Here is a 21280-nt window from a genome sequence, read left to right as displayed (position 1 = left end):
CTCCCCAATTCTCTAACGCGGAGCACGGCGGCGCTTGGAGCCGTACCGGCAGCGGCATCGCCGGACTCGGCCACGCGAGACTCCGACCACCAGGGTTTAGCCTTAAACGTATCTACATTTTGCGGGGGCAAAACCGAAGTCTATTAGGGTGTTCTTACTTACTATAATCGTGCCGGTGTTTCTGCCCACGATGTCCCGCGGCCCCGCGGTAGATCGGCAATTCCGGTGAGCAATCACCGACCACGAGAGCCTCCTTTTCCCCCGCGAAAGTGTCTGGCAGCTTTCCGCAGACGCGACAAAGCTCCCCACACCGGTGCAACACCCCCGGCGCGATGCCTGCGCGGATCAGCAGCGACGGCGATTTCTCCCTTTCGTTAAAGGCACACGGCGGCGGTGTAATTGGTGGGGCGAACAGGGAGGAGAAGGGGGAAACGACTGCTTCGGGTGTTATAGGCGCAGGGTGGAGGAGGGGTTACGGAACCCAGCTAACGCGAGAGACGGCGAGTAGCTCGGGCGGGTCTGTTACCATCGCGGGGAGATCGGGGAAGAAGGTAGCGCTCCTGACGTGCAGGGCCACGATGTCAGCGACCGAGCACTAGGCGAGCGCGGGTCAGAGGGGCTGCAAGCGGGACCCATAGGTCAACGCGCGCGAGCGTGAGAAAGACAATGTGTGGGCCGCGCGGGTGGGTTTGGCTGCTGGGCCGAATTGAAGTCTCGAGGCCCATGAAGCTTTTATCCTTTTTCTTTTTATCTTTTCTTTCTATTTTCTTCTTTTCTAAGTTTAGTTTGAGTTTGAATTTAAATATGAATTTGTGCAATTTATTCTCAAATCACATTGCGAAATGAAAAGCGCCAATTTGAGGAATATAATGATATATATTATTTATATCACCTTTCTCTCTTTCTTATTTTTAAAACCCTACTTTCATTTTAGGGTTTAATCCAACTTTTAGAATTATTATTTTATTATCATTATCCTTATTATTTTATTTAATGCACAAACATATAAAAACTCCAACAAAATGCACTTTCTTTTATTTTGGTATCATTGGTTTTAATTAATCACTCTCGATTACATGTGTGCTCTTTTTATGATGCAAATATGGCACATGAAATGAGGAGATCTACTATACATTCCTTGAATACAACTTTGAGTATTACAGATTGGCCTCGCCAGTCGCCGCGGCCCGCGGCAGTGCAGCACTGTCCCTAGCCACTAGCCAGCGCCCAGCGGTGAGGTGAGCGATCCAGGGGTCGACGCCCAGGCGACCAGGCAACCAGACGTCCGCGACGGCTCGGCGCTCGGCAGGCAGCTCGCTCCACTGGCCACGACTCCCTCTGCTGTCCTCCACGGCTCCACTGCTGGCTGCTGCTCCCTCCACAGACCACACGCTCGGCAGCTCTGAAAGTGCATTCAACCCTTTTGTGAGTTTTGGTGATTTGGATAACAACACATTTAAAGGTCTAACAAGTTTGCTAAGTGTTGAACAGGAAATTCAGTATGATGAACATACTTGAATAGTGTATAATGATCAGTGAACAAAGGTTCAACACGAGGTTAAATAACCAATGAGACAATGCAAATGGATATAATATGATCTCTATATTGGTTTGAATATATGGACAAGACCTGAGAAATCACTACATACATATGACCAGAATAGAGGACAAAGTGATTTAGAGGATTGGTCAAGCCAAAGAGAATAAGATATGAGGAATCGTGAATTGGCTTGACCATATTACTATCAGTCCATATATGCTTCTATGAGAATCAAACTAGAGCTTGATTAATCTTAACAATTATATCTAGAAGACATTCAAGCAAGGTTCACAATATTGAAGAAATGATTCTCTCAATGGATGCTCAATATGATGTGACTCAAGAATGGCTTGATAGGGTGAAGATAGCAAGGAAAGGGCTTCGAGGAACTAAGCGAAGGTGAAGGCCAAGCGACGGCTTGTAGACCGAGGTACCATGGCTAAGGTTAAGAAGAGAGTACTTGCACTAAGTCGCTGAACTAATCAGCTATGAAGAGTTATAACATGTTGATGCATCAGTAAGGTGACTTGAAGCCATGATTTGAACTCATATAAGGTGATATGGTACAAGTCACATGGTTTGATTTGAGTTTGCTTCAAAAGGTGAGACAAAGATGTTTGTGATCCTTATGAAGCAATGCCATGGAGAAATCACACATGAGACACCAATGACTCAAGGAGTTTACTTCTTTTAATTTTATTTAACTTGAGTATAGGAATCGTCGTACTATAAAGGGGGATCCAAAAGAAGGTTGGTGTTTGCCAAAGCTCAAACCTCTCTATTCAAAAGCTATTTTTGAAAAGCAAAAATCTCTTAAACGTTCTATGGTTGACCGTGGTTAGGGTTGAGAAACCTAGAGTGTTCTTGCTGAAAAGCAGCTGAACTTCTTCAACTGCAGCTGAGCTTTCCAGCTGAACTTGACTTCAGCTGAGTTGAGCTTCTTCAGCTGCAGCTGAGCTTTTCAGCTGAGCTGAACTTCAGCTGAGTTGAGCTTCTTCAGCTGCAGCTGAGCTTTTCAGCTGGGCTGAACTTCAGCTGAGTTGAGCTTTCTCAACTTCAGCTGAACTCAACTTCAGCTGTGAACCTCTTTGACCATACACCAGCTGAACTTGCCTCCGGGCAGTTGAGCTGGGGTTTTCTCTCCTAAACTCACTGGTCAAGACCGGTTGAACTGGTCCTGAGGGGCAGTTCAGCTGGTCTCTGACCCCTCTGACCTCTGATCTGTAGTCTGCCAGTCAGACTAGCAAACAGGTCACCAGGAGCTATCAGGGGCGGTTCAACCGCCCCCCTGGGCGGTTCAACCGGTGTTGGTCAACTTTGACCAGTCTGCGGTCAGTCTGCATGTCAGTCTGCCAGTCAGACTGGCAGACAGGCTGCCAGGTCTGCCAGGGGCGGTTCAACCGCCCTAGGGGGCGGTTCAACCGGTCTTAGGCAGAAAAATCTGCCCCAACGGCTAGTTTTGAGCTCCAACTATATATACTCACTCCTACCTCTCACCCCAAAGCAGTGAGCACGATTTGAACTCCATTTCTAACCCAAGAAACACCTCCCTCTCTCTCTCTCTCACATCTCTTGCCTCTCCCATTTCAAATCTTTGGAGAGAAATCTTTGAGTGAGCTTGAGAGCTGCGGTTTTGTGCTTCATCTCTAAATCTCTCTTGCTCTTCTTTTTCATTCGAGCTTTGGTACTACATCGAGTTCTTTGTGGATTCATTACTCTTGGAGCTTCTAGCTCCTAGACGACTAGGTGTCTCTTGTGAGTCTCCAAATCTTGTGGAAGACCACAAGAAAGTTTGTATTACCCGCTCGTTTGAGCAAAGATTAGTGTGTGAGCTTGACCTTTGTGGTCGGCAAAGGGAGGATTAGGGTTGAAAGAGACCCGGCTCTTTGTGGGCGCCTCAACGAGGAAGTAGGGCACCTTGGTGGTGTGACCGAACCTCAGGATAAATCTTGTGTCTCTTGTGTTCTTGTTCATTGTGCTTATTCGTGTTCTTCGTTCTCTCACCATTTCATGAAAGATTTGTTTATATCTTTTTGGTGTGTGGATTTTGAGAAGTGCCCTTCTCAGATCTACTACTTTGAACCCTGTGGATCATTTAGAATATCTCATTTCCAAAGTTAATTGGGTGAATTTCGAGATCAATTCAGTTTTACCCAGTTTGCTTCTAGTTTTTGTTGAAAAAGTTTTAACTTGCCTATTCACCCCCCTCTAGGCAACTTTCAATTGGTATCGGAGCCTAATCCTCGTTCTAACGCTTAACCGCGTGAGGAAAGATCATGTCTGGGGGACTAAGAAACAAAAGTGCTTCTAAGCTTGAAAAAGTTGAGGTTGCCTTGACTTCATCTTTTGGTGCAGATGTTGATCCTAGGGCAATAGACCTTGCCATGAGAATCGCCGAAAGGATGTTCCTCAAAATGAAGGAAGATGAGGCGAAGAACATTATTGAAGAAGAAGAAAATGATCGATGGAGACCAAACGACGAATCCACCTCTTCACAAGGTTCGTCTTTCAAATCCACTTCTCATATGTGCTTTGTTGCTAATGAGAGTGACAGTGAAAGCGAAAGAGAGGATAAGGAGGAGCATGAAAGTGATAGTGAAGATGAGGATGATCTTCAAAAATTCTTCGCTCAACTAAGTAAGAAGAACCAGATGAGCTTGCTCAAACTCATGAAAAGAGCAGAAGAACAAAAGGAAATGATTCATAAGCAAGAAGATATCCTCATCGAAAAAATCAAAGACTTGGAGAAGTTGACCAAAGAGCATGAGAAGCTAAAGTGCTCTCATGATGATTTGGTCCAAAGGTATGAAAACATTTCAATTGAGCAAATTAAAGCTATTAATCATTCATCATATATTGCTCAATTAGAAAATAAAAATGCTATGCTCAAGAACAAGGTAGAAAAGCTAAACATTGAAAATCTAGCTTTGCAAGAAAAACATGATATGCTTGTATGCTCTCATAATAAATTTATGGATTCACATATCATGTTAGAAATGGCTCATGAGGTTGTGTTAACTAATTTGAAATCATACCAACCTCACATGTGCACATGTGTTGAAATTGAAACTATATTACCATGTGCTAACAATTGTTGTTATCAAGCAAGCCAATCTTCCATTGAGCTAGAAATTTCAGGAATTAGTGATATTTCTATCACACAAGAAAATAAAGAGCTCAAGGAAGAAGTTGGAAGGCTAAGAAGGAGCTTAACTCTTTTGAAGGGAAAGTGTCATGCTCAACCTTCTCACGATAACCGTGATAACATGGTGAAGAAGCTTGAGAAGGGGACAACCGTAGCATGCACAAACCCGCTTCAAAATAATGCTAAGTTCCCTAAGAAAGGCATGAGCAAACATCAAGAGAAGAAAGCCAAAGCTCATGACAAGTGCCTCAACCATTCCTCCACATGCTCCACACAAGGTAACAAACAAGCCACTCTTCCAAATAAGAGAAGATGCACTAGAAAGTGTTATCAATGTCATGAGAAGGGACATGAGATTAAGTCATGTCCTTACATAAAAGATAGTGGTTTAACTTTGGAAAGAAAGAGGCTCACTAATCATGTAGCAAACAAGAAGCAAGGCAAGAAGGAGTCTTGCAAAATTAAAAATCATATTTGCTACACTTGCCGAAGAAAGGGACACCTTTGCAAGGATTGTCCCATGAGTAAGTATCCTAAGTCTACCATGTCAATTCATTCATATTCGCTTAGGAGACCCAAAAATGACACTTGTGCTAGAAAGGTAATTAGTTCACCTAAAACTAGCACAAAGGCCATTTGGGTGCCTAAGTACTTATTAGCTAACCTTGGTGGACCCATCCAAAAATGGGTACCAAAGTGTACTTAATAAGTTTTGCAGGTTTCTAGAGATGATATGAAGCTTTGGGGTGCTTGAGCGGTTTAACTCAATTCTTATCTCAAGCTATCAATCTTACATTGTCTATCCTTTAAGATTGACCCAAAGATGAATTGAGTTGTTATATCACTAACTTCATATTCATCTCTAGCAAGAACTTGTGTTGTAGGGAATAAGGATTAACCTTTGTGGGAATCAAGCAAAAGGCCTACAACCAAGTGATATCCAAAGGATGGTAACAATTAATTCTTAAGTGCACATTGCTTTTAATTAGTATATTCCTTTGTGTCTTTTGTAGCCACATAGGAAAAATGAAGCACTTGAGAATGAACTTAAAAGATTTTACCTTGCTTTGGAAAGGATCTAATTATATGGTAGATTGCATATTTTTATTCTTATATATGGCAATCTACATCCTTTAAATTGGTTGTATTATATGTATCTTGTGGCATATTTCAAATTTATTATCGTATTATTGCCATGACCTAGACATAAAGAGTATTATCCCATGTTCTTAAATGAATAAAGTGCTAAGTAAGAAATTCAAATTCTTAAAGCACTTACCAAAAGGGAATTCTTTATATGACTAGAGTTGTGAGACTAATGTTTCTATCTAAGTGTTTGTGTAGTCTCACAACATGAGAATGTGTTTCTCACATGGAATGTGCCATTCAACATTCAAAGAAGATCAATCCAATACTATGTGATGTATTCCTTCTTGTTTAAATTGGTTTTGAGTCTTCTACATTAATCACTCACCATGTTATGAATTAAACTTGCCATGTAAACTTAATTAAATAATCATGCTATTTTCACCTTGTTTAAATCGGTGTTATGCATGATGCTTGTAAGGGTAATTTAGTTCATATCATGAGGTTTCGTTATTTTAGTAACCTTCTTGTCATTCATATACTAGAGGTTGCTAAATAGGAAACTATTGCTTGTGTTTCCAATGCAATCTCTTTTAAGCTATTTCATGGAAATTCATAAGTAGAGATTGTGCTCTTTCATTTGGTAAAATCACAAGCATTAAAGGTTAATCTTCACCTAAAAGAAAGATTAGGAATGCTCAAGGCAAAGGTATGGAACTAGTTGTTTCATTCGGTATGTGACCAATAATAGTTCCTTTCAAGTGGCATTCTTTCAATTGGTAATAATCTATTTTATGGAAAGAAATGTCAATATGAAGGTTAAATTCCTTTTGGCTTAAATTTGTAAATTGGTGCATATTATTAATTCACTCCTCCATGTGCATTAACTTAAAAGGAATTTAAATTTATGCCTTTATGCCTCATAAATGATGATTTGTTTGCCATTCATATATAGATATCATCATTCATTAAATACTTCCTTGTACTACTAATACCTCTTCTCAAACTGTTTTATCGACTAGTTTTAAAAGGGAAAGAGATAACAAAGAAGGAAGTCTCCACAAATGATGAAAAGAAGAATACTAAGGTGACACCACCACAGATAGTAAGATCTGTCAAATTGGTATAACAAATGGTACGTTCTATATGGTGGTAAGTATTCTTAGGCATAAGTTAATTCATTGCAAATTTGTCATGCCTTGACCATGATATGTAATGTACTCCCCATGAGACTCTTAACTGAATTGAAAGTGCATGTGGCAAGTCATTCAAATACTTGATGCACATATCTAGTGGGAGAACATTATATATCTTGTGTCATAGAGAATAAGTTTCCCTTGAGTAAGCTATACTAAGACAATCCAAAATGGTAAATTTGTATCTCATTAATATGGATTGTAATCTTTGTTTTCTAAATAGCTACTCTTGATGCAGTTTAAAATTGCCTTATCGTTAAATCTAAAAGTGCATAAGAATCTTTTTGGTGATATTCATGACATACATATGCACTAACATGGATATGATTTTTAAACTGTAAAAGGTACAATTAGTGATCCATACTCTCTAAATTTTAGAAACTCATATTTTGATATCTTAGAAATCTACTTCAATCGGTATCCATATGCTTCACATTGAATTGGATCACTAAGTTGTAAATTCCATGCATAACTTGTCTTCATGATATGAATGCTTGTGCGACTAACCTTGATAAGCTAGGTGCACCCAAGGTCAAGCTAGGTTCATCATCAAGAAGGCAACACAACGATGTATCAAGAAAAGGAGAAAAGGCTCTTATTCTTAACTCTAGCTTTTATCTATGTGATTAAATATTGAATTGAAACCATGTAAGATGGTTGTCATGTATATGTGAGTGCCTACACAAAGAGAAAGGCCACAATAAGGATTGTGTGGGTACTCAAGGCTTTTACTACTAATCTCAAAGGACCCAAATCAAATTGGGTACCAAGATATGAAGCTTAAACTTGTTTTGCAGGATCACTCCTTCAATGGATCAAGTTGGGTGCTCGATAATGAATGTATAAATCATATTTGGAGATAGTAGCAAGGGTGGTAACAACTGAATCTCAAGTGCATATTATTTTCAAATCTTATCTCTTTTGTGACTTGTGTAGCCACTAAGGGAAAAGAAGCACTTGAGGATATACATCAGTTGTTGAATATGAAATAAAGGTCCAATTGGAAGATGAATGAATATTATCATATGGTCAACAATCCAAAATTATGTGATGTATTCTCTATCTAGTTAATTTGGATTTGATTCTTCTATATTAGACACTTACCATAATATGGATTAAGTCAGCCCTTTAGACTTCATTGAACACCATGCATATTATCCATGTCATTCAAAATATATTGTGCATGAGGGCTCAAAGGAAATTTAGTCCATATTATGAGGTTTCTCTATTTTAGCAACTCGCTTGCCTTCCACATATAAAGGATTGCTAAATAAGAAACTTGTGCTTGTGCTACTAATGCCATCTCTTGTGTTGAGTTTATCCATAGAAAATCTATATTAAGAGATGGTGCTTATTATTAAATTGGATAAATCACAAGCTTAAGGGATACTATTCAACTAAAGTAAGATGAAGTTGATAAGAGGCCAAGGTATGAAAACTTCCTCTCCTTCAGTTGTTTTAGTATTCTATCCTTAGTGGGATGTACCATAGTATAGGTTAATTTCCTTGCAATATAAAATGTTCAATAGTGCATATAACTTTGAGATCAAATATATGTGTGCACTAATTTAAAGGAATTTAATCTATCCTTTTGGGTTTCAAGAATGATGATTCATTCTCCATCCACATATAAGGATTATCATTTGTGAAACCCTCCCTTGTTTTTCTAATGCTCTCTTTTCTAAGTGTTTCAATAAGGTCCTTCCAAGTGTTTTCAAGATGGATTTAAAATCTACGGATATAAGAGTCTTGGTTGTTTCAATCATTGAGTTTCAATTGATCTCATATCAAGTATGATCGAATCAAGAAAAGATGAAAGAAGTTCAAGGTCACTTGGTTGGATGAAATCGTAAAGAGAAAAGAGATCACAGTGATTCAAGAAGGGAGTTATTTTTTTTGTCAACCAAATAATGAAGATGTAGTGACATATTTATATGATATCCTTCATTATGAGGTTTGAGGTTCATATTAGCATGCTTTACCCTTCAGGATTTCAATTGATATACTTTCAGTTCTTAAATCTTCAATTGGTTTAATTTTCATCATCTATATAAAGCATGTTATGTTAAGCCAAGATATAGTACAAACATCTCCTTTAACCTCACATTGTTAATGTGCATAAGTGTACTTTGTGTACTCTTGCATGCACAAATTGAGGGAGAGTTTAGCCTATATCTTGTGAGACTAATGATTTCTTTCAAGTTCATGTTGTGTAGTCTCACACCTTGGAGAGCATCAAATGAGGACGAATGGTTCCATAGAAATGAAAATGAGTTTCTCTTGAACCTATCAAGAAAATGAGTTTCTCTTGATCGTTTGAAGAGGATGAGTTTCTCTTTGAAATGTCAAGCCTATCAAAAGCTAAGATGGAAATTCATGATTATAATGGAGACCATGTGGCGTAGAACAAAGGTGCGTCACTCCATGAACTATTGTATTACATTTGTGTATCTAGGCTCTTACATGCTAGTGTGTGCATGTATATGCAATATCTTAAGTCACATCATAAGGTTGCACTTGTGGTGACGATTAAAGAATCTCTAGATATTTGATTAATACCTCTTGTGGTGATATCATAAGTTAGTCTTAAGTCATCTTAGTGAGGTATGAGTCAAACATGCTAACTTCTCAAGAATCTTGACTTAAAATATTGCATATCATGTCTATTAATATACCTTTTAATTATGAGTAATTCCTTAAATTGGTACAATTTCACATTTTCATACTTTATTTGTACCAAGGTTCAAATTGTAGGACTTAATCCCCCTGGCCTCACAAGTCCAAGTGCATAAGCTAAACAAGTATTCATCACTTGTATGCACACATTTAGGGGGAGAATAGTCTATAATTTGAATCTTTGAGACTAACTTCATTTCCAAGTCTATTATGTGTGTAGTCTCGAATTAGAAAGGAATCTTCGGGCAAAGACAATCACTTCCACTGCAAATTTTGATGGGTATCAAAGATTCTTTGCTCCAATAAATGTATCTTCTATACATTTCATAAGAGAATGAGTTTCTCCTGTATATGCTACTCCAACGTCATCTAAAATTGGTAAATATGTATCACATCTTTTTTGATTACAAATATCTGAAGTAGCATAGCTTATAGATTCTCCTGTCTAGAACTTAATTGATTAAATAGTGCACATGTTTCTTATGTTGTATGATTATGTTCAATTGATACTCCTTTTATGCTAATGGTACTTTAAGTTGCAAATAAGTACTCTCAACAGATATCAATTGAATTCATATATATATGTGTGCACTAAAACTTGAGGAGAACTTAGTGTAATATGCTATTAGTGATCTATTTATCTATCAAATTGTATCAATTGGTGTTTTTCAATTGATATTTTTCATACATGATCACTAGTTGCATAATCCATACTTGTGCAATTATCATGTTGCCTCTTGTTGTGATAAGAAAATGCTAGGTGACATCTAGACTCCAGGTATCAAGATTTATCTTTCAGTTAGTATGACAATCTTCATTTGATATCTTGGACCTATGTCACAATTATGCCAACAAGAGCTTGCAAATGAATTCTAAATCCAACACAAGTCTGGAAACCCCTTGAAAAGGTAAAACGCAAAGGTACATCACTTATGACACTTCTCCATTACCTTTGTGCCATCTAAGGACCCTTTTCATAATAGTGTGTTCTCATCTTGCTTAATCATAATTTCTATCCTTTATATTCTTTGTATCCTTTTTGGAGATTTATGACAAAGGGGGAGAAATTGTGCATTAAAGCTTACCTTTTGTCTTATGTAACTAAGTGTTAGAAGACTTTTAAAAAGGGGAGAAATAATTAACAAAAAGGGGATGTCATAAGAAAAACATAAGATGAAGAAAGTTGATAAGTGCATTCCATGTCATGAGCATCACGTTTATTTTATGACACACTGCACCCTATGAATAGTATGATATAAGTTGTCTATACTTTGACCTAAATATGTGCTTTTGGCATTTGAGTACAAAAGTGTTATTTTCTGAAATGCACATATTTAGGGGGAGGAAACTATATCATAGGATTTAAAATCTTATTTATCAAATCTTATGTAAGCTTTAAATGTGTTGTCATCAATCACCAAAAAGGGGGAGATTGAAAGTGCATTCATCCCTTTTGTGAGTTTTGGTGATTTGGATAACAACACATTTAAAGGTCTAACAAGTTTGCTAAGTGTTGAACAGAAAATTCAGTATGATGAACATACTTGAATAGTGTATAATGATCAGTGAACAAAGGTTCAACACGAGGTTAAATAACCAATGAGACAATGCAAATGGATATAATATGATCTCTATATTGGTTTGAATATATGGACAAGACCTGAGAAATCACTACATACATATGACCAGAATAGAGGACAAAGTGATTTAGAGGATTGGTCAAGCCAAAGAGAATAAGATATGAGGAATCGTGAATTGGCTTGACTATATTACTATCAGTCCATATATGCTTCTATGAGAATCAAACTAGAGCTTGATTAATCTTAACAATTATATCTAGAAGACATTCAAGCAAGGTTCACAATATTGAAGAAATGATTCTCTCAATGGATGCTCAATATGATGTGACTCAAGAATGGCTTGATAGGGTGAAGATAGCAAGGAAAGGGCTTCGAGGAACTAAGCGAAGGTGAAGGCCAAGCGACGGCTTGTAGACCGAGGTACCATGGCTAAGGTGAAGAAGAGAGTACTTGCACTAAGTCGATGAACTAATCAGCTATGAAGAGTTATAACATGTTGATGCATCAGTAAGGTGACTTGAAGCCATGATTTGAACTCATATAAGGTGATATGGTACAAGTCACATGGTTTGATTTGAGTTTGCTTCAAAAGGTGAGACAAAGATGTTTGTGATCCTTATGAAGCAATGCCATGGAGAAATCACACATGAGACACCAATGACTCAAGGAGTTTACTTCATTTTATTTTATTTAACTTGAGTATAGGAATCGTCGTACTATAAAGGGGGATCCAAAAGAAGGTTGGTGTTTGCCAAAGCTCAAACCTCTCTATTCAAAAGCTATTTTTGAAAAGCAAAAATCTCTTAAACGTTCTATGGTTGACCGTGGTTAGGGTTGAGAAACCTAGAGTGTTCTTGCTGAAAAGCAGCTGAACTTCTTCAACTACAGCTGAGCTTTCCAGCTGAACTTGACTTCAGCTGAGTTGAGCTTCTTCAGCTGCAGCTGAGCTTTTCAGCTGAGCTGAACTTCAGCTGAGTTGAGCTTCTTCAGCTGCAGCTGAGCTTTTCAGCTGGGCTGAACTTCAGCTGAGTTGAGCTTTCTCAACTTCAGCTGAACTCAACTTCAGCTGTGAACCTCTTTGACCATACACCAGCTGAACTTGCCTCCGGGCAGTTGAGCTGGGGTTTTCTCTCCTAAACTCACTGGTCAAGACCGGTTGAACTGGTCTTGAGGGGCAGTTCAGCTGGTCTCTGACCCCTCTGACCTCTGATTTGCAGTCTGCCAGTCAGACTGGCAAACAGGTCACCAAGAGCTGTCAGGGGCGGTTCAACCGCCCCCCTGGGCGGTTCAACCGGTGTTGGTCAACTTTGACCAGTCTGCGCGTCAGTCTGCCAGTCAGACCGGCAGACAGGCTGCCAGGTCTGCCAGGGGCGGTTCAACCGCCCTAGGGGGCTGTTCAACCGGTCTCAGGCAGAAAAATCTGCCCCAACGGCTAGTTTTGAGCTCCAACTATATATACTCACTCCTACCTCTCACCCCAAAGCAGTGAGCACGATTTAAACTCCATTTCTAACCCAAGAAACACCTCCCTCTCTCTCTCACACACATCTCTTGCCTCTCCCATTTCAAATCTTTGGAGAGAAATCTTTGAGTGAGCTTGAGAGCTGCGGTTTTGTGCTTCATCTCTAAATCTCTCTTGCTCTTCTTCTTCATTCGAGCTTTGGTACTACATCGAGTTCTTTGTGGATTCATTACTCTTGGAGCTTCTAGCTCCTAGACGACTAGGTGTCTCTTGTGAGTCTCCAAATCTTGTGGAAGACCACAAGAAAGTTTGTATTACCCGCTCGTTTGAGCAAAGATTAGTGTGTGAGCTTGACCTTTGTGGTCGGCAAAGGGAGGATTAGGGTTGAAAGAGACCCGGCTCTTTGTGGGCGCCTCAACGAGGAAGTAGGGCACCTTGGTGGTGTGACCGAACCTCGGGATAAATCTTGTGTCTCTTGTGTTCTTGTTCATTGTGCTTATTCGTGTTCTTCGTTCTCTCACCATTTCATGAAAGATTTGTTTATATCTTTTTGGTGTGTGGATTTTGAGAAGTGCCCTTCTCAGATCTACTACTTTGAACCCTGTGGATCATTTAGAATATCTCATTTCCAAAGTTAATTGGGTGAATTTCGAGATCAATTCAGTTTTACCCAGTTTGCTTCTAGTTTTTGTTGAAAAAGTTTTAACTTACCTATTCACCCCCCCCTCTAGGCAACTTTCAAGCTCCCTCCACAGACCACACGCCACCGTCCTCCACTGCTGCTCGGCTGCTCCACAGGCCGTCCTCCACTGCTGCTCGAGCTTGACTCCCTCTGCCCCTTGCAGTCGCAGCACCACTGCACCAGCACGTCATTCCTGAGATGACGCCTCCGGTTGGAAATAATTCTCGCTCAAGCTCAGCCATGAGATTGGCCAAGTTGATGTCTACCACAAGAGCGCCTTCTACTCGCAAAACAAATTCAGTATTCTCTGCATATGCGCAAGGTATATATTAGAAAAACAGTAGCAATAGCATTAGCATTACTAATTGGTTGTAGATTGGGAAGCATCATTTTGACTGTAGAATAATACGAAAAATCTGTTTGTCACAGGGTTGAAAAGAAAAGCTGAAGCCTCTTCTAGTCGGATTCAGAATGTACGTGCACGCGCGCGTGGGCATGGATGTGGCCGCACATCACCATCATCCTCAACAACTGAGGCCGAGAGGCATTTTATTCAGAGTGTAAGCAGTAGAAATGCAAATGGTACAACTACAAATCCGAGTCAAGACGATATGGCTATTGTTCATGAACCACAACCACAACCACAACCACAACCTCAACCTCAACCACAAGCTACAAATCCGAGTCAAGCTGAACCCGAAGAAGAAGCACCACAGAAGAGGGTAAAGAAGTGCACATCTGATGTGTGGCAGCATTTCACCAAGAAGGAAATTGAAGTGGAGGTCGATGGAAAGAAATACGTTCAGGTATGGGGACATTGCAACTTCCCTAATTGTTGGGGACTAATAAGGCTTAAAACAAGTGATCCTCGTAGGTACGTTTGTCTCAATTGTTGTACATGTCATCATTATAAATTCTCAATTAATCAAATGTCAATTCTTGTAGGTACGAAGCAATTTGTCCTAAGGCCGAGGAGTGGAAGATGGCATTAACTCTTTTTAAGTGTTTGAAGAAGTTTTTTGATCTCACTGAACTCCTATCTGGTACTCAATATTCTACTGCAAATTTATTTTACAAAGGTTTCTGTGAGATAAAGGATTTGATTGACCAATGGTGTGTTCATGAAAAATTTGTCATTAGGAGAATGGCCGTTGCAATGAGTGAAAAGTTTGAGAAATATTGGAAAGTGTCTAATATTGCACTAGCTGTAGCATGCTTCCTTGACCCTAGGTACAAGAAAATATTGATTGAGTTCTATATGAAAAAATTCCATGGTGATTCATACAAAGTTCATGTAGATGACTTTGTTAGGGTCATTAGAAAATTGTATCAATTCTATTCTAGTTGTACTCCTTCAGCTCCAAAGACAAAGACAACTACTAATGATAGTACAGATGATACCTTGATGGAAAATGAAGATGATGAATTTCAAAACTATTTGCATGAGTTGAAGGATTATGATCAAGTAGAGTCAAATGAATTGGATAAATATATGTCTGAACCCCTTTTGAAGCATAGTGGTCAGTTTGATATTTTATCATGGTGGAGGGGAAGGGTTGCAGAATATCCTATTCTCACCCAAATTGCAAGGGATGTGCTAGCAATACAAGTGTCAACTGTTGCTTCTGAGTCTGCGTTCAGTGCTGGTGGTCGTGTTGTTGATCCTTACCGCAATCGTCTTGGTTCGGAGATTGTTGAAGCTTTGATATGCACAAAAGATTGGATAGCAGCATCTAGGAAAGGTGAATGCATATATGTTATAATGAAGTTCCAATTTATAGTTATTCAACAATTATTTTACTTATATTGATGCATATTTGTGTCATTCAAGGTGCTACATATTTTCCAACAATGATTGGTGATCTCGAGGTGCTAGACTCTGTTATTGCTGCTGCAACAAATCATGAGAATCATATGGATGAGGTATTTAAAGATTATCATTTACTTCGTGCATGGGCTATTAATTTGCTATTGTTCACTACTGTTTTGATGCATGGGCTGCTTGCTGTTGCCTTGCTTTTTTACTGTTTGCTGCCTTGCTACACCACGCTGCCGTCCTGCAGTCCTGCCGTGTTAGGCGCTAGCTGCTAGCTCCCAGCCGTACTCCACCACGTTTTGGTGCATGGGCTGCTTGCTGCCTTGCTTTTTATTGTTGCTGTTTTAATTCTGTGGTGCATAATACTTGCTATCTTGCTATTTTACATAACTGCTGGTGCGTACTTCTGTTGGTGCATAGCTGTTGTTATTTGATACTCCCTGCCTACCAATTCATGTTCTATATGTATTTATTTATCCAAAACTGACTTATTTTTGTGCATTAACAGGATGAAGACGCACTAGAATTTTTTAAGAATAACGAAGATGTAGCAAGTGGCTCCTCTCCATAAGCAATGTGTCTTATGTTTGTTGACAGATGAGCCTTGGTTGTAATAGTCTATGTATGCTAAGTGATCCAGATGTGAGCAAGTGATTATGAATATGTGTTTTAAACTTTATATTGTGTCATGTGTGCTAGTTAGGGATGGAAACGGTTTCGGAATTTTTCGGTATTCCGGAAACCGATTTCGAAATTTTTCGATCGGATTTATCGGTAACGGTATTTTTCGAAAACGGAATCGGTTTTCGGAATTTTCTATCGGAATCGGTATCGGAATCGGCTTGGTGTTTTACCAACCGTTTCCTTCGGTTACCGGGTTTTGTCGAAAATTACCGGATTTGTGTCTCGGAATTTTCCGGAATTGTGTCTCGGAATTTTTCGGAATTGTGTCTCGGAACATCGCCTGTACCTCTATAGATAAGGATTACTTATTTTTGTATTTTTTGAACGCGTTAAGATTTTTTTTTGGATAGATGGTGTTGGAAGTCAGTTGGGATTAACGATTTGGTCTTTTCCACACACTAGGTTTTAGGGTTTTCCTGTGAGATTGTAAAAAACTCTTTATGTGAGGAAAAAATATTTCATAAGTAAGCATGCCATGTCAGCTAGATCAAGTGGATATTGTGAATTGTAAACTTTGAGTCTGTGAACTTATGATCTTTATGAACTTGTTATACTGTGAACTTGTTATATTGTGAACTTGTGATCTTTGTAAAATTTTTATACTATAAATTTGTGATCCTTGTGAACTTGTTATATTGTGAACTTGTTATATCATGAATTGTGAACTTGTGGTCTTTGTGATCTTTTGTCAACTTTGTTGTATTGTGAAATTTGATATGTTTACCGATCGTATTTTAGATTTCGACCGTTACCGGTGTATTTTCCGCACCAAACTTTCGTTTCTGATGTTTCCGAAATACCAATATCGTTTCCGTTTCCGGAGTTACCGTTTTCGATTTTGTTTCCGATAAAAAATATGAAAACGGTAATGGTTTTAGTGTTTACCGACCGTTTCCGATCGTTTTCATCCCTAGTGCTAGTAGACTTATATGGCTTCTTATGTTAGCCAAGAGCCCAAGATTTATCACTTATGTGCTACATTAAATTATGTGTGCTCCGGATTTATATGGCTTTTATCTATGTTTAATTAAGACTTGTGTTTACAATTTTTTATATTTATTTTTAAGTTTTGAATATATGTTTTTATGGTGTGATTTTACCGAACAAAAATATCGGTTCCCGTCCGATTTCGACTTTAACCCGACCGGATCGTATCGGTTTTCGATTACCGTATTTATCCCGTTCGTTTTCGTTACCGACATATCCCGTTTTCGTTTTCGTCCCGCAAGTTAAATATGAAAATGAAAACGGTAGAGGTATTTTACCGACCGTTCCCGACCGTTTTCATCCCTAAATGCAACTATCTAAATAGCATCTACCTATGGCTACGGGTAAACAAAACTAACAAATTAAAGACAACGCAACTTATAAAGCTTATGAGATGTTTGGTTTGAGAAATGAGATAGTCCATCTTCTTACTCCTTACTTTTGGTTTAAATAATAGAATAGGTTGTAAACAAAACTAACAAATTAAAGACAACGCAACTTATAAAGCTTATGAGATGTTTAGTTTGAGAAATGAGATAGTCCATCTTCTTACTCCTTACTTTTGGTTTAAATAATAGAATAGGTTGATCCACCATAATTTTATTCCTCATAGGTTAATAATTAGTCATAATATGAGGAATAAATTTATTCTACCAAATTTGTGGAATGAACTTATGATACATCACCTCATCTAAAATAGATTGATTATTCAAACCAAACATCTCCTTAAATTGCTGCGGCGCTAAGGGTCAGACTTTGCAACTCCGTCTTTAGATGGGACGGCACCATTTTTAACGTTCTTCACCTTCAGCGTACCAGTTCCACCCTTCCAAATATCTGTCCTGTTCCTCTGATCTCCTGCGAGATACAATCAGAGGTTAATGAGATCCAAATATATATATATATATATATATATATATATATATATATATATATATATATATATATATATATATATATATATATATATATATATATATATATATACGGACAGTTCAACCAGCTCAAAATTATAAAAGATCCAATGGACGTTGCTTCAAACTGAGAAATGGAAACCACCTCCGGAAGAATACCTGAAAATCAATTTTGATGGAACATTCATTGGAGAAGAAAGAAGAGGAGTTTGAGGGTTCATAATCAGAGACCACTATGGGCAGCGAATTGCTGCAGGGACTGGAAAACTAGCACATATATACAATGCTATGCAAGCTGAAGCGAAAGGATGCACAGTGCTGAGAAGAGCAACAAAGTTGGAAATTTCACATATTATCTTGGAATCTGATCGCCTGAATTTGATAAAAGCTTTTAAGTCTGATGACTTTGATCTGGCACCGGCGAGCTTACTGTTCAAGGAAGGGCGCTATCTATAAAATCTTTCTTCTCAATGTTGGGTTTCGATTATTGTAAGCGATCCTGTAATGAGTGTGCTCATGAGCTTGCTCACTTAGCGTTAAATGGGGAAACTGATCAGGTGTTGATGTGGGTGGATCCTTTCCCAACTTTTGTAAATGCTCAGCTGACAGCTGATTCGCGATTCAGCTGGTACTTAACGAAGCTTGTTTGTTGGGTTTCAAAAAAAAAATCTCAGGCTGTGAGGCAAGCAGGGTTGCATGCAAATCAACATAGAATGTTGCTAAACCAGTAGAGTATGCATGCGCACAATTAAAGTTGCAGAAGAAATCATGGAACACCATTTACACTAGATCTCTAAAATCCGCTCACATAAACAAATAGGAAGTTCCACACCATTCACATTATGAATATAATAATCCACACATTCAGTTTTCATAACTGCTGACAAATTGGAGCGAGCGAGAACTCGCTAACAATACTAAGCAGCACGAATCCAGACGTATAAGGCATGCATAGCTAGAGGGGCAGCATATCGAAAATTGCTATAAGAACTTTCTGTATTTTTTTCCCAGTTAAGGACTAGTTTGAAACTCCATTTTTTCAAGGGATTTCTATTTTCTCAAGAGAAAACGAACTAATTTCCCTTGGTAAAATGGAAATCCCTTGGAAAATAGGGTTCCCAAACTAGCCCTAACAGTTTTGCAGCACAAATATATACTCCATCCGTTCCATAATATTATTCGTTTCAGCTCTCAGTTTTTATGTCTATATTCAAACGAACAAAGATAAATCTAGACAAATACATAAAACATGTACATCAAGTGTTGTACGAATCTGGTAATAATCTAAAACGAATTTTAATTTGGGACAGATGGAGTACATTTTCCCTCTTTCTGCCAGATAACCACATACTCTTTTTTTAGTAATTTACCACTAAATCTTCTTTCCTTGTTTATATATTAAGTACAACTTATTATCTGAAAACTGGGAACTAGGAGGAAAGTTTTAAATTTCAAGACAGGTGCCAAATTGGAATGATGTGTGGGTAAGCTAAATTTTTCAGAGTACACGTGTATTTGCAGTAAAACGATGGTACAGGTTCGTCAACGGGACTCTCCGTTGGTCAGATACATGATCAATTTGAGAAACCGGGATTTCAGTATACAATGAAAAAGCCTACCAATGAGGGCAAAGGACAATGAGCGACCCATGGTACTATAAATGGAATCTGTGTTAAAAAATGATGTGTGGGTAAGCTAATTATGCATGCCTCATATATAGCTCATTAGTCATTACTACAACTTATAATACGTCTCAAACTTTGATTTTACTTGCAGCATTGGATTCAGAAAAGTTAACACGTGCAGCAGTCTGCAGAAGCAGTAACTTTATTATATTTTTTCATTAACTTCTGAAGTTTACAATATGATGCGACTTTATTGCTGATAATCAATTATCAGAACGAGATGCTCACAAGGCAAACCAAGCATAAATAGACAAAATATTTTGCTGCATAGGTTTATACTACATATTCCTAAGGTGCAAACATATAGGTTTGCACTACATATATGTTTTAAAAAAGATGCTGCATTAAGATTTGATGGCACATCCTAAGAAAAGGAGACAGCATTCAGCCACTAAGTTCACAAATAGGTCAGTTAGTTCATACCTAATCCTTATTCGACGATTGCTCAACCTCAGGCCTATGGATTGACATGCGAGCAATCTCAGATATAGCTGCATCAGTAGTAAGCGTATCATCACCAGCAAGCTCCTCATATGCAGCCTCAAATGCTTCTTGCCAGAACCGTGGTAGCCGTACATGATTATCTGTGCGTGTGTACACATCCCACATCCGGCGCACTAGCTTTTCTCTTTGCTCCATCTCCTGTTCAACCACGGTTAGGCAAGTTTCAGTCTTGTCTTACAGCCCAAAAGCATGAGTGCATGGCAAAAGAGATGTTTGTCTAGTCTAGCTGAAACAATCTAACCACCTTGCACCAATGGAGACTAAAGTTCATGTAAGTGTAGCTGTTTATTAACAGTTTAGCATGGTGCTAACTGCTAATCGTCCTGAAAATTGAAAAATCTTGTAAGGGCAGATGAGCTCAGTGATAACCTGACATTTTTTTTACGAGTCATAAACTGACAAATACCTCCCACTTTTTCCTGCCTTAGAATATCTTGTAAACAATCACCCCTTCAAATCTAGAACTATATAAGTAAACACACCGTCTACTTTCCTTTCCCTTTTGCAATACCAGAAAGCTCTTAGCACGCATTTACACATCGTAAGTTATGAGGAGGATGAACAACCAAGTAAGCGGCTAGATCTAGGAGAGAAAGGGAAGGGATTGATGAGTCGTACCAGGGGATCAAGTTCGTCGATGAGCGGATCGCTCGCGTCCCCGAACGTGGTGGCGAGATCGACGGAGGACAAGCGCAGCGTGACGGAGGCGGCGAACATGGACCAGAGCGCTAGGAGCGCGATGGCCGCGAGGGCCCACACCTTGTACCTACCCTTCCCGAACAGCGCCGCCTCGCTCGAAGAGATGGGGATCGAGATCTTGGTCGCCGACGCCGGCGTGGGGGAGTGCAGGCGAGGCTGGTGGTTGTTGTGTTCGGCGACACTGACAGGCTTCATGGTTCCGGCCTCCGGCGACGCGGTTGGACATGGAATCCACCGACGGGAGTGAAGAGGGGAGTGGACTAGTGAGTGTGATATCTACCGAGGCTGACAGTGGGCCCAAGTCTTAGGATTCGAAAAGCATTTTTTTCCTGTGCTCAAACGAAGTGATTTGTGTTGTGTTTGATTTGGGCACAGACTAGGAAAGGTTTTGACAGTCATCTTATTTCGTGGGACGCTATGAATGATAAACATTTACTAGTCAGTTACCTGTGTGTTGCGACGGCTCACAACAATATCTACGTAAATTATTCATCAAAAAGATTTCAAATTTTTTTATTATTTGTCTCCGCTCTTCGCATAATATTTTTATGAACGTATAGGTACCATAGGTAGCAAATCAGAGACTCTCATCCCTCGGCTCTCCCACTTCCAAGATTTCGTAGA

The 21280-nt window shown here is 39.0% G+C and overlaps 1 protein-coding gene across 2 annotated transcripts; it reads right to left on the bottom strand.

The window, feature by feature from the left end:
- Window positions 1–17391: 17391 nt before the first annotated feature.
- Window positions 17392–21093, bottom strand: LOC100276045 (uncharacterized). 2 transcript variants are annotated; one of them, XM_020547585.3, is made up of 4 exons: window positions 20576–21093; window positions 19877–20095; window positions 17914–17927; window positions 17392–17712 (listed from the first exon to the last, which is right to left on the bottom strand). In XM_020547585.3, exons 1-2 carry the CDS (start codon window positions 20849–20851, stop codon window positions 19877–19879), a joined length of 495 nt encoding a protein of 164 aa, XP_020403174.1. In that variant the 5' UTR covers window positions 20852–21093; the 3' UTR covers window positions 17392–17712; window positions 17914–17927. The 2 variants fall into 2 exon arrangements, with proteins under 2 accessions (XP_020403174.1, NP_001316393.1); NM_001329464.1 differs by lacking the exon at window positions 17914–17927 and having other exon boundaries at window positions 17403–17712; window positions 20576–20891.
- Window positions 21094–21280: the final 187 nt, after the last annotated feature.

The sequence above is a fragment of the Zea mays genome, chromosome 2, assembly GCF_902167145.1.
Source record: "Zea mays cultivar B73 chromosome 2, Zm-B73-REFERENCE-NAM-5.0, whole genome shotgun sequence".
NCBI classification, from domain to species: domain Eukaryota; kingdom Viridiplantae; phylum Streptophyta; class Magnoliopsida; order Poales; family Poaceae; genus Zea; species Zea mays.
This window is presented reverse-complemented; position numbering and strand designations above follow the sequence as displayed.

Excerpts from the sequence above, each read along its gene's own strand:
- LOC100276045 (XM_020547585.3), bottom strand. The coding sequence starts at position 20,851 with ATGAAGCCTGTCAGTGTCGCCGAACACAACAACCACCAGCCTCGCCTG. Across the intron at positions 20,096-20,575 it reads TCGACGAACTTGATCCCCTG|GAGATGGAGCAAAGAGAAAA; the intron begins GTACGACTCATC and ends GTGGTTGAACAG.